Consider the following 12,447-nt stretch of genomic DNA (forward strand, 5'->3'; position numbering starts at 1 on the left):
GCTGCCCCTTACCTGCAACCTTCTTAAGGATACTGGAAAACCATGGGAGAGAGGTAAAATGTAACACACTTATCTTCTAGATAGTGGAGGCCAAAGTGAGCTCTGTTATACATGGAAAGAAGATAATTTAGGATTGTGGAGGACCGTCATGGGGGTTCTACAGGTTCTGAGCAGCCTATACATAAGAACACTGAGGTGCATATGGAACAAAGAACAGATGTAAATGTACCAGAAAAACAAACTATCCTACACCCCCCCCTCTCCCCACACTTATACCCTCTGGAGACTGGGCCTAGGAGATCAATTATTCTTTATCGATCCCTGAGTGACTAAGATTATGAATATTGTGAATTTTGCATAAGACATCCATAGTCCTTTCTCAAAGCACATAACTGATGAGTAGGTGTAGTAAAAGAAAAAGACAGACAAGAGAGTTCTCTGCAGTTTCCCTAGAGTCTTTATCTTCTAGAAAAATTTGTACAAAACAGAGTGACAAAGATTTTCACATTCTGTGTTTCTTCAGTCACCCAGAAGAATCAGGATTATTCCTCACTTATAATCTTAGTATGGACCTCCCTACTCTTCACCCGGAGCTTGTTGACCTGGGACTCAGCAATATCAGCACGCTCCTCAGCTTCCTCCAGCTCATGCTGGATCTTGCGGAATTTGGAGAGGTTGACATTAGACTGTTCCTCCTGAGAATAGAAAAGAATTTGTGAGAGAATGAAAGACTCTGATTTGAGGGGCAGCTAGGTGGCACAGTGGATAGAGCACCGGCCCTGGAGTCAGGAGTACCTGAGTTCAAATCCGGCCTCAGACACTTAACACTTACTAGCTGTGTGACCCTGGGCAAGTCACTTACCCCCAATTGCCTCACTAAAAAAAAAAAAAAAGAAAAAAAAAGAAAGACTCTGATTTGGAGCCTGAGGATGTGGACTCAGATCTAGCTCTGTAACTTATGACCCATGTGACCATGAGGAAGTCATCTAACCCCTCTGGACCTCAGGTTTTGAAAGTATAAAATGAGGCGAGATAAATTCTAGATCTAGAACTCTTGATATTCTGATTCTTCTTGAATCCAAAATCAGATAGGGCCTGAACCTCTCAGTTTACCTCATTTTTATGTTTTGCGTTTTAGAAGAACCATTAAGTCTTCTATAGCACTCATCTTTAAAATATTATGATTGATTTCCATGATACTTTTCAAACTGACTCAACATGTAATAATGATTGGCATAAGGGACTCCTCTGGAGTCAGAGGAACAAGGCTTTGAAGTCCATCTCAGACACTGATATCTATGTCCTTAGGTAACTTGTCTAAAATAATAATAATAATAATAGTTTATGTAGTGTTTTAAGGTTTACAAAGTACCTTATACATTTCTCATTTTATCCTCACAACAACTCTGGGAGATAGGTGCAATTATTATTATTATTATTTTTTTTTGGTGAGGCAATTGGGTTAAGTGACTTGCCCAGGGTCATACAGCTAGTAAGTGTCAAGTGTCGGAGGCTGGATTTGAACTCAGGTCCTCCTGAATCCAGGGCCAGTGCTCTATCTACTGCGCCACCTAGCTGCCCCCGATAGGTGCAATTATTACCCTCATTTTATAGATGAAAATATTGAGGCAGATAGAGGTTAAGGGACTTGTTCAGGGTCACACAGCTAGTAAGTTTCTGAGACTGGATTTGAACTCAGGTTTTCCTAACTCCAGATCCAACATTCTATCCCCTGTGCCACCTTGTCATTTATAAAATAAGGAATAGTTGACCTTTAAGGTACCTTCAGTTCTCCATCTATTATCTTATTTGATTTTTAAGCCACCAATTGGCAATTTTCATTAAAGGAAAAATTTAACAGGATGTAAATTTGACATCCAAGTAAATAATTCCAAGTCCCTACACTTGTTTTTATGAGATGCAAAATGGGAACCAGCTAAAGGAAAAAAAATAAAAAATGCTTACTAGCTACGTGATCTGATTTTTCTTATCTCATTTAAGTCTTGATTATACATTACTGCCACTTTACACTGTCTACATCTGTGAATACAACAGTTTAACTTAACAAATATTTACTATATGCAAGACAGTAACTATTCTATTCATCCATAGTTATCCTCAAATGAAAATTTTTGCGTGAATTTCCTAAAATTGTCCATAAGATAGTATGAGTTCAGAAAAAAAATATGGCAAGTAGAGAAATTGCTTTGTGACATCTACAAAAAAAGTTAGATTTATATTACGTCTGAGTGGAAACCTTGAGGATAAGAGTTCTAAGCCAGGGATCAAATCACTTTTTGGCTTTTTTTTTTTTTTTTGCGGGGCAATGGGAGGACTTTTTGGCTTTTTGATGTGACTGCTTTGCTGGCAATAGTCTTCCCTTTCTCCCTTTGTCTATTTCTTTCCCTTCCTTCCTTGACCTCCTTTATTTCTTCTTTCTTTTTGTTTAACTCTGGAATTGAACTGAGCCTGGAAGTACAGGGGAACAGGGGGCTTTGTACATATCCTCAATCTGAAAAGTTGTGTGGCATTATTGAATTGGTATTGACTTTTGGGGGGTAGGGCAATGAGGATTAAGTGACTTGCCCAGAGTCACACAACTAGTCAGTGTCATGTCTGAGGCCTGATTTGAACTCAAGTGGTCCTGAATCCAGGGTTGGTGGATTTTTGCCACCTAGCTGCCCCGGTATTGAATTTAATGTCAGAAGACTAAGTTTTCAGTCCTGGCCCTTCCACTTAATAGATGGGTGACTTTGGACAAGTCATTGATATTTTTTGTGCTCCCGTTTTTTCATCTATAAAATGGGAGGGGGAGGTTTAATAATAACTATCCCTCTCTCACAAGGTTATTGTGAAGCTCAAATAAGATGGCTTATATAAAATCCTTGATAAAACTTAGAACTGTACAAATAAAAGACATCATTATTATAAGCAAATCTGTACTCACAGCTTCCTCTGCTTGTCTCTTGTAGGCTTTCACTTTAGACTGCAGTTTGTCCACCAGATCCTGAAGCCTGAGAACATTCTTACGGTCTTCTTCAGTCTGAAAGATTTTGTAAATAAGTGGTTTATTTTTACAAGTTGAAATATTTGGAATTGCATTGTAGACTGTGTTGGAGCCCCAAAAGTCTCTTCCTCTTACCTGGTAAGTGAGCTCCTTCACTCTCCTTTCATGCTTGCGTAGACTCTTCACAGTTTCAACATTGCGTTTCTGTTCACTTTCAACCTCCCCTTCAAGCTCACGCACCTGAGAAGGGAGAGAGGATCTTGGCTCAGTGTTCAACCATTGCCAGGTGCTCTTTGTTCCATTTTGTTTTGTTTTGGGGATGTCTTTTTTTTTTTTTTTTGGTGAGGCAATTGGGGTTGACTTGCCCAGGGTCACACAGTAAGTGTCAAGGGTCTGGTCTGAGGCCAGATTTGAACTCAGGTCCTCTTGAATCCAGGGCTGGTGCTCTATTCACTGTGCCACCTAGCTGCCCCAGGGATGTCTTTAAAAAAAATCTTTTGCTGTGATTGAAACAGCACACAAAAAGTCCAGGAATCAGGAATACGTACTCTGGCCTCCAGTTTCTGGATCTGCTTCTTTCCTCCCTTCAGGGCAAGCTGCTCAGCCTCATCCAGGCGGTGCTGCAAGTCCTTTACAGTCTGATCCAGGTTCTTCTTCATTCTCTCCAAGTGGGCACTGGTGTCCTGCTCCTTCTTCAGCTCCTCAGCCATCATGGCTGCCTGGTTATCAAGAAAATCAAGACAACTGTAAATGTCAAGTAGTCATACAAATATATCAAGGAGGGAAATCAATGTGTTTTCTGCTCACATCAGTGATAGCCTTCTTGGCCTTCTCTTCTGCATTCCGGGCTTCCTGAACCATGTCTTCCATCTCACCCTGGATCTGGGAAATGTCTGTTTCCAGCTTCTTCTTGGTGTTGATCAAGCTGGTGTTCTGAGTAAAAAATGAAAACCAAATAGCAGTTTTCCTTCTTTCCCAAATAACTACAGGAGATCATAATCTTTGGGAAGAGGGAAAGGAAGAGGTTTCATCAGTGATTTCATCAGTGAGAAGAACTTCAAGGGCAAACTCCCTATATCCATGCATATTAGAAAATCAGCTGTAGCAGGGAGCCTGGGGCTATTGAGAAGGTTAAGCACCTTGCCCAGGGTCACATAGCCTCTCAGTGTTAAAGTCAGGTCTTCCTGACTCCAAGACTGGCCATCTATTACTATGCCATGCTACCTCTCAGATACTATAATTACAATGCTTAAGATACTTCATAAAGTCAGTTATTGATTATTAAAGTCAGATACATAGAGGCACTACAAGAAGGGATTAAATAATACTGAGAGGATAAGGCAGAAGAAAGAGTCAAAGGTGTCATGAGATGTTGAGCCAAGGTTTCTGGAAAGATGATAGAGACATGAACAGAAATGGGGAAATAAGAATATAGATGTAGGTGACAAGAATGAGTTTGATTTTGAACATGTTGAGTTTTAGGTACTTGAAGGACATAGAAGTGGAGATGTCGGTTAGATATTTGGTGATTAGATACTGATAATAAAAAATCTAAGTTTTGACCCATCTAGATATATTTAAGCAGGATTTAATTTTAATTTTTCCTCTTTTGTTTCTTTTTCCAGTAGATTGTTGTTGTTTTTCAGTTGTTTGGTCACATTGCATTCTTTGTGACTCCATGGAACATAGCCTGCCAAGCCCTCCACTATCTCCCGAAGTCTGTCCAAGCTCATATTCTTTCCTTCCATGACACTATCTATCCATCTCATCCTCTGCTGTTCCCTTTTCTTTTTGCCTTCAATCTTTTGCAACATTGGGGTATTTTCCAATTAATACCATCAATATTATATTTAAATTTCAGTTCCAGTATTTTACCTACCAATGGATAGATCCCAATACACACTGTGTTGCAATTGTGCTTACCTGGGTGTGTAGGAGCTGTACACGCTCGCTGGCATCCAGAAGCTCTTGTTCTGCTATCTTCCTGCTCCTCTCAGTCTGCTCCAGAGTTGCCCTCAGCTCCTCAATCTCAGCCTGCAGTAGGTTGGCTCTGCGCTCCACCATTGCCAGCTGCTCTTTCAGGTCCTCCTGGCCTCGGAGGGCATCATCCAGGTGGATCTGGGTGTCCTGGGGACAGCCAACAAAGACCATTATACAGCATGTTCTCAGTCAGGGCTCAGCTAAAATGAACCATTCAGGGAGAGCTAAATGCTTGGCTCCATTTACCTTAAGTATTCCTTGGGTGTTTCTGTAGTTCCTGAGGGCCTCTGCAGCCATCCTATTGGCATGGTTCAGCTGGATTTCCATTTCATTCAGATCTCCCTCCATCTTCTTCTTGATCCTGATAGCATCATTCCTGCTTCTGATCTCAGCATCCAGTGTGCTCTGCATGGACTCCACAACACGAATGTGGTTTCTCTTCAGCTGATCAATTTCTTCATCTTTCTCAGCAATTTTCCTGTCAATTTCAGACTTAACTTGATTCAACTCAAGTTGGATGCGCAGGATTTTCCCTTCTTCATGTTCAAGAGATGCCTTAATGAAAGCCAACAATTAAGTGAGAAACAGAATGGAAGAACATTGTACCCTAGTAACTGGAGATCCTGAAGAGCTTTTCTTCAGGTTTATTACTAACCCAGAGTCAAGCCTAACTCCTTTCTCAATGTATTAGTCTACAATGCTGTATGTACCTCAGCTTCTTCCAAAGCAGCCTGAAGTTCACTTTTTTCTTGCTCAATTTGTTTCTTTATTTTCTCCAGCTCATGGATACGTTTTCCTCCCTCGGCAATCTGCTCAGTCAGGTCAGAAATCTCCTCTATGGGTGGATGGGTAGGGAAAGATTAGGTGAGAAAGGTGGAAAAATGGAAGTGTCTGCCAAGTCACTGTTAATAGAGCAAGTGAAGGGTACTCACGCTGCAAGTTCTTGTTTTCTCTCTTGAGGGTTTCAAGGTGGTCCAAGGATTCCTCATAGGCATTCTTAATCTTGAACAGCTCTGTGCTGAGGGAGCGAGACTCTTTCTGGGAAGCTTCCAATTCAGCGTGAGTTTCCTCATATTTCTGTTTCCATTCTGCCAAGATCTAAAGAAGAATAAAGAATTATCAGCCAATTCAAGGGAGGAGGTTAGAAGGATCCTGGGTTCATTTATATAAACAACTCCAATTGACTTGGAAAGATATATATAGTAAACAACATTCGATAATAGAAACCTACAGTTCTCCCCTTTAAGTTGTGTGGAGTAATACACGATTTTAGGATTTCTCGCTGCTATGTCACCTGGTGTTATCAATCTCATCTGTTCCTTGCACATTTCTTAAATGAACACAGAGAGAGAGCGCGGCATTCCCTACCATCCACGTGTTTTGTATTTATGGAAGTAGATGGTCCAAACTCAAATAGCTCTGTAGCCATGAACCACCTCAATCAGCCTTAAGGATAGCTCATAAGTATATAAACAGGTATGTGCTTGTAAATGCAGAAGAACTAGTGAGGGGTGGGCAAAAAGGAGTACACATAACATACTTTAATGTTTAACTTATATTATTAACATTTTCCCCATCACTTTCTCTTGACAATAAAAAAGAACCATAAATTAAGGCCTGGTTTGTAGGTTTGTAGATTTCCAAGGTATAAATGTTCCCACTGAAAATTTAATAATCATTGCTCAAGAGCCCATAGGAACAGAAATCCAGCATACCCCTGGAACCCAAACACATAATCTTGATGTGGATAATAGGAAATTGACTATATGAAGAAGCACAAAACTTAGTGGGAAATACCTTATCAAAATTCCTTTGTTTTTTATCTAGGGCTGCACAGGCTGCATTTGTCCTCTCCACATCAATCATGAGGTCCTCCACTTCATTCTGCAGCCGCTGCTTGGTTTTTTCAAGGGAAGCACATTTGGCATTCACAGCTTCTACATGTTCCTCAGCATCCTGTAGACGCTGGGCCAGCTTCTTCCTGGAAAGGGAAGTTTGCAGTTCTTATTAATGACCATAAGCAGAACTATATGTTTTGGAATATTGGGGAATTATGGAAAGTTTATCTATCTATCTATCTATCTATTTATCTATCTATCTATCTATCTATCTATCTATCTATCTATCTATCTATCTATCTATCTATCTATCTATCATCTATCTATCTTCTGTCTCACAAGAACTGTACTTGACTACCAAACTTGGAGTTGTTTGGAGTGGTCATGCATTCAGTAGCAAGAATAGTTGTATAAATTAGGACAAATGTGTGGACATGATTTGAAGAAAAAAAATAGAAGAAATGAAGAAAAATGTAAGAATAATAATTTTTCAATTCCCCAAGGACTACATCTACTTTAAAGCCATAACAAGTTAAGAATCAGATTTTATTAAAGTGGTAGCATGATATAGTTGATATAATTATATCAGAATTATAATAAAAAGACTTAAATTCAAATCTTCCCTTGGACATTTACTATGTGATGCTGGGCAAGTCACAATTTCCCTTAGCCTTAATTTCTTCATCAGTTAAATAGAACTTACCTCACAGGATCATCATGAGAATCAATTAAGATAATATATTTACAGAACTTTGCAAATGTAAAAGCATTATGCAAATGATAGTTATCATTATCACACCTAATATAAAACTAGGGAAGGGTTCTAATTAGGGTAGAATGTAAGTAACTTAAGGGCAGGGACTATCTGACTTCTGTATTTGTATCCCTACTATTTAGCACATTACCTGGTATATAGTTGATATTCAACAAGTGCTTATTGATTGATTGGGTGATTGATTGGGTAGATGGGTCAATGAGGCTTTAAGATATAGGCAGCACAAAAATGAATACTAAAGATTTTAAGATACTGTACATTTTGGGGGGGTTTCTTTCATTTATATGTTGACAGTTCACTGCTTTAGTAAAGTAGAAACAATAAAAATAGTTAAAATAGGAAGCTATCAGATGGGACTAATTAATAACATCCATCTAAGAGGCTATATTAATTCCCCTTATAAAATTCTAATACTATAATACTCATAATTCCTACTCTAAATAAACTGAATCTGTATTATTTACTGCTTGTATTATCTTCATGTTATGAATTACAAAACTGATTTGGGGATGTGTTCTATGTGGCTTGTCCTAAAAGTCAAAATTCCTAGTTATGGCTCTGTGAAAGTATAGAATGTCCACTCTATTTTGTCCAGGGGATGCCAGTCAATCTGTGGAAGGCTACTTTCCTGACCCATAAACTGGATTAGGTCATTAGATCTTCACTATTTATTAATGTTTTCTCAAAAAAAAATTATGGGGCAGCTAGGTGGTTAGGGTGCCAGTGCTGGATTCAGGAGGACCTGAGTTCAAATCCGGCCTCAGACACTTGATACTAGCTGTGTGACCCTGGACAAGTCACTTAACCCTCACTACCCTCAAAATAAAACAAAACAAAACAAAACAAAACACCATTTTCTCCTTCCCACTAATTCTAGCAATCATACTTGGCTTCTTCCAGTTCTTCTGTGCGCTGAATAGCATCTGTCTCATATTTGGTCCTCCACTGGGCAACCTCACTGTTGGCCTTAGACATTGCCCTTTGTAGCTCTGCCTTGGCTTCCTGCTCCTCTTCATATTGTTCCCGTAGTAAGTCACAGTCATGGCGGGATGACTGCAGGGCGTGGGCCAGAGCATTCTTGGCCTGTGGAAATAGTGAATTTAATGCCATTATTGCATTTGCTTATTGGATATTTGAATCAAGATTACTGATTCCTCAGCAATAAAGACAATCCCTAAACTTAGCCTACCTTTATCTCCTCTTCAAGCTGCCTCTTCAGTTCCTCAATTTGTTGAGTAAATGCTTGTTTGCCTCTCGATAGCTGAGAAACTAATGATTCTTTTTCATCAAGCTGACGGGAATATTCACCTGGGGGAGTGAGGGGAGGGAACAATTTAAACAGCCTGGCAATATTTACATTTTAAATTAAAAACCAGATAACAGAATAAAAACACCTTTTAATGCCCCTTTTTTTGAATGAGCAACATGGTCCACAAGGATTTGTGAATCATAAATCTCATTCTTACTTCCCATATATATCAAATTAATGGAGGTAGATGTGGTTTTAGGAGTAAAATCTTATTAAGTCCCTACAATGTTTAAAGCACTATGCCAATGTCATTCACATAACTATTTTTTCACAATCTACATGGACTACCCACATAACATTTTAAAGGGGAAGATTTTGCATTGAGTTTCTTTCTATTGGGAGGTAGTAGTGATGTAGTAAAAAAGAACATGAGATTTGGAATTAGTAAAATGCAGATTCAGATCTTAGTACTTACTACCTGTGCTCTTTTACCTCATTAGGACTTAGTTTTTGTCTTTTGTAAAATGAGCAGTTTGTACTAAATGACCTTCAAGTTGTCTGACAGCTGTGGATCATGGGATCCTATACAAGGAAGTATAGTGGTTCTCAAACTCTGGCCTATGGACATCTACTGAGCTCTGTAAGAAATTAATTGTGATTTGGGGTTTCTATGATGGCATCTTGGCTAAAATTAGAAACCCTGGCATGCCTGTGCACGCTGACCTCATGCTGGATACCCGCACACCTACATGGGCCTGGCCACATTATAATGGGGACAGCCCAGGGGGTATGTTGAACTAATTGGAGACTCAGCATGGCTAAGAACCTCCCCTTCTTGTGGAAGAGGTAGGAAGGGGAAGAGAGAACTCAGAGAGGGATGGGGAAAGAAAAGGAAGAGAAAGGGAGAGGAACTGGTGGTGGTTGACCTTTGGACTGAATAGGGAGACACTGCACAGCGGATTCTCCTTGGAACTACAGATTCCAGGTGGTAGTGAGTTTGTTATTGAAGTGAGGCTGGCTGTTCTGGGTAGCTGAGGAAGCAGAGCTTGTTTTTTCTTTTTTAATTAATTAATTAATTTTTTAGTGAGGCAATTGGGATTAAGTCACTTGCCCAGGGTCACACAGCTAGTAAGTGTTGAGTGTCTGAGGCTGGATTTGAACTCAGGTACTCCTGAGTCCAGGGCTGGTGCTCTATCCACTGCGCCACCTAGCTGCTCCAGCAGAGCTTGTTTAAGGTACCTGGGGGCCTTTTTACCCTAGAGATTTAGATTCTAATCATCTGGGAAGTAGGTTGTATCTTTCCCTTCCCCTATTCCCTTTCTCATTGTCCCTGGCTCTATTAATTTCACCTGTGTTGTAGATTTGTTCCCATTAATAAAACCTGATTTGTTTGTGGAAAAGAGGCTGTTAATTTCCTTTCTCATCAGTCTTAGTAAAATAACTTAAAAAAGGCAGTTTGGAAGACAGGAAACTCTGGACATAAAAGTCTCCCATTATTTCCTGAACCCCAACATAATGGCAAGCCACCCAATGAACTCTCCCCATACTAAATGTGGCCCATACAACATCTGATTTTTGATAGGACATTATGTGAATAATTGGTAGAGAAAGACTGAAACCAAAATCTGCTTAATTTAGGTACACTAGTAGTCTGGAGATCACACTTAAGACCACAAGCTCTCTGAGAATAGGGTTTATTTAAGTTTTGGTATTTATATCACTAGCACCTATCCTAAGGGTTACTGGATTGTTGTCCCAATTTTCCAAAAATAGGAAAATAATGGAGTCTACGATAATGGACTTGACTTTGGTTTTTACCAAAATTCTGATCAATGAAGAAAAGGAACTAGTGATCATAAAGTATGATTTCATTAAGAATATAGGCCATAACAGACTAATCCTACTTGCATTTTTGACAAAAATCTTTCATGCTATACTTACGAACATGATGGAGATATAGGCAAGATGAGAGTACAATTGAATGGTTACAGATCTGAATGACCAAACAATGAATAGTCATTTCTTTAATGATATCTTAGCAGTTTCTAGTGGAGTCACAGGGCTCTGTGCTTGGCTGTGTGTGTGTGTGTGTGTGTTTAATTTTAATTTATGACATTGTAACTTGGATAAAGATATGAAAGTTTATCAAATTTGTACAGATAGGAAGAAGAACTTCCCAAATATTGCTCAGAGTCAGAATTTCAAAGTTCTCAATGGCCTAGAATGGTAGGCCACCTGAAAGATGAAACTGCATAGTAATAAAGGTAAAGTCCTGTACTTGGGTTCAAAAAATCAGTTACCAAAGTTAAAGATGGGAAAGGCACAGCTAGAAGTTCTTGTGAAAAAATATGTAAGGGTTTTTATTAATAGAATTTGATCCTTCTAGACGTGTCATCTTTCCTTCTCATATCACTTATCATAGATTTTGTTCCACTCCCCCAACACACTCCACTAGATTGTAAGCTCCTTGTTTCATCTATTTATTGCCAGTGCCTAGCACAATGTATATTGCACATTTTAACTGCTAATATTTATTCAATTAATTTAAAGTATCAAACTTTTAAAACAATCTGGAACAAATAGTCCAAGGTGGGCACTAGTAAATGACCTACCAGATTCTGTCTGTAAGCGCCCTTTCTGAGTAGTCAGGTCATTGATCAGGCGCTGCTGTTCCTCTTCTTTTGATTTAAGTTCACTAAGTTGATCTTCTAGAGTACGGCACATTTTTTCAAGGTTGCCCTGGATGCAAAATTATAGAAGGAATTGTGATGTAGTAGAGGGATGGACTTTTGAGTCTAAGGACTTGGGTTTGATGACCAGCTCTACTACTTACTAACTTGGAAAAGCCATTTCATCTCTGGGCCTCAGTTTCCTCATCTATAAAAATAAGGGGATTGGGCTGCATCTTAAAAACATTTAAATAAAATAAAAGTATGCTTATCTACAATTTTTGGAGCAGACACAGCATTTATTTGTTGGAAGAATAAAATATGGTATAAATAGATAGCATACCTTGAAGTCAGGAAAACCTGAGGTCAATTCTGTCTCTGACACTGGGCAAGTCCCTTAAATTCACAGGGCTCTATGCAACCCTGTAAGTTGAAGAGAATATGCCAAATCTCTACAGGGAGTTTCTTGACCCTAATGAAGGTTGTTGTAGGAGTTCCCTAAAATAGGGAAATTGCAGGCCCAATCACACTGTGGCACTGTGACAAGGGAGCCAGCGTAGGTTGAAAGAGAACTAAACTCAGCAACCGGGAAATAGATGGACAAGGCATCCTTCTCTCTTTTTTTCACCTTTTTTTTTTTTGAGGCAATCAGGGTTAAGTGACTTGTCCAGGGTCACACAACTAGTAAATGTCTGAGACTTGATTTGAACTTGGGTTCTCCAGATTCTAATGCCAGTGCTCTATCCACTGTACCACCTAGCTTCTCCTATGGTTTCCTTCCTAACTCATCTCTCACTGTCTTGGTTTTCTTATCTGAAAAATAGAGATTATAATATGGCCTTGCATCTCTAACAGAGATGTTGTTAAGATCAAAGACATAATTGTAAGGAAATAGCTTTACAATTTTAAAATTTCATAAAATGTAGCCT

The 12,447-nt window shown here is 39.2% G+C and overlaps 1 protein-coding gene across 1 annotated transcript in view; it reads right to left on the reverse strand.

Annotated features, from left to right (window-relative positions):
• Nucleotides 1–434: 434 nt before the first annotated feature.
• Nucleotides 435–12,447, reverse strand: part of LOC122754401 (myosin-1) — a 38,402-nt gene continuing 26,389 nt past the window's right edge. The window contains exons 28-40 of the mRNA XM_044002795.1: nucleotides 11,462–11,588; nucleotides 8,790–8,908; nucleotides 8,487–8,683; nucleotides 6,785–6,968; nucleotides 5,920–6,085; nucleotides 5,698–5,822; nucleotides 5,234–5,542; nucleotides 4,931–5,134; nucleotides 3,815–3,940; nucleotides 3,556–3,726; nucleotides 3,143–3,247; nucleotides 2,948–3,043; nucleotides 435–695 (exon numbers count right to left, since the gene is read on the reverse strand). Coding sequence (XP_043858730.1) covers nucleotides 543–695; nucleotides 2,948–3,043; nucleotides 3,143–3,247; nucleotides 3,556–3,726; nucleotides 3,815–3,940; nucleotides 4,931–5,134; nucleotides 5,234–5,542; nucleotides 5,698–5,822; nucleotides 5,920–6,085; nucleotides 6,785–6,968; nucleotides 8,487–8,683; nucleotides 8,790–8,908; nucleotides 11,462–11,588 — 2,082 coding nt within the window. The 3' untranslated portion in view covers nucleotides 435–542. The remainder of the gene's footprint in view (nucleotides 696–2,947; nucleotides 3,044–3,142; nucleotides 3,248–3,555; nucleotides 3,727–3,814; nucleotides 3,941–4,930; nucleotides 5,135–5,233; nucleotides 5,543–5,697; nucleotides 5,823–5,919; nucleotides 6,086–6,784; nucleotides 6,969–8,486; nucleotides 8,684–8,789; nucleotides 8,909–11,461; nucleotides 11,589–12,447) is intronic.

The sequence above is a fragment of the Dromiciops gliroides genome, chromosome 4 (genome assembly GCF_019393635.1).
Source record: "Dromiciops gliroides isolate mDroGli1 chromosome 4, mDroGli1.pri, whole genome shotgun sequence".
NCBI classification, from domain to species: domain Eukaryota; kingdom Metazoa; phylum Chordata; class Mammalia; order Microbiotheria; family Microbiotheriidae; genus Dromiciops; species Dromiciops gliroides.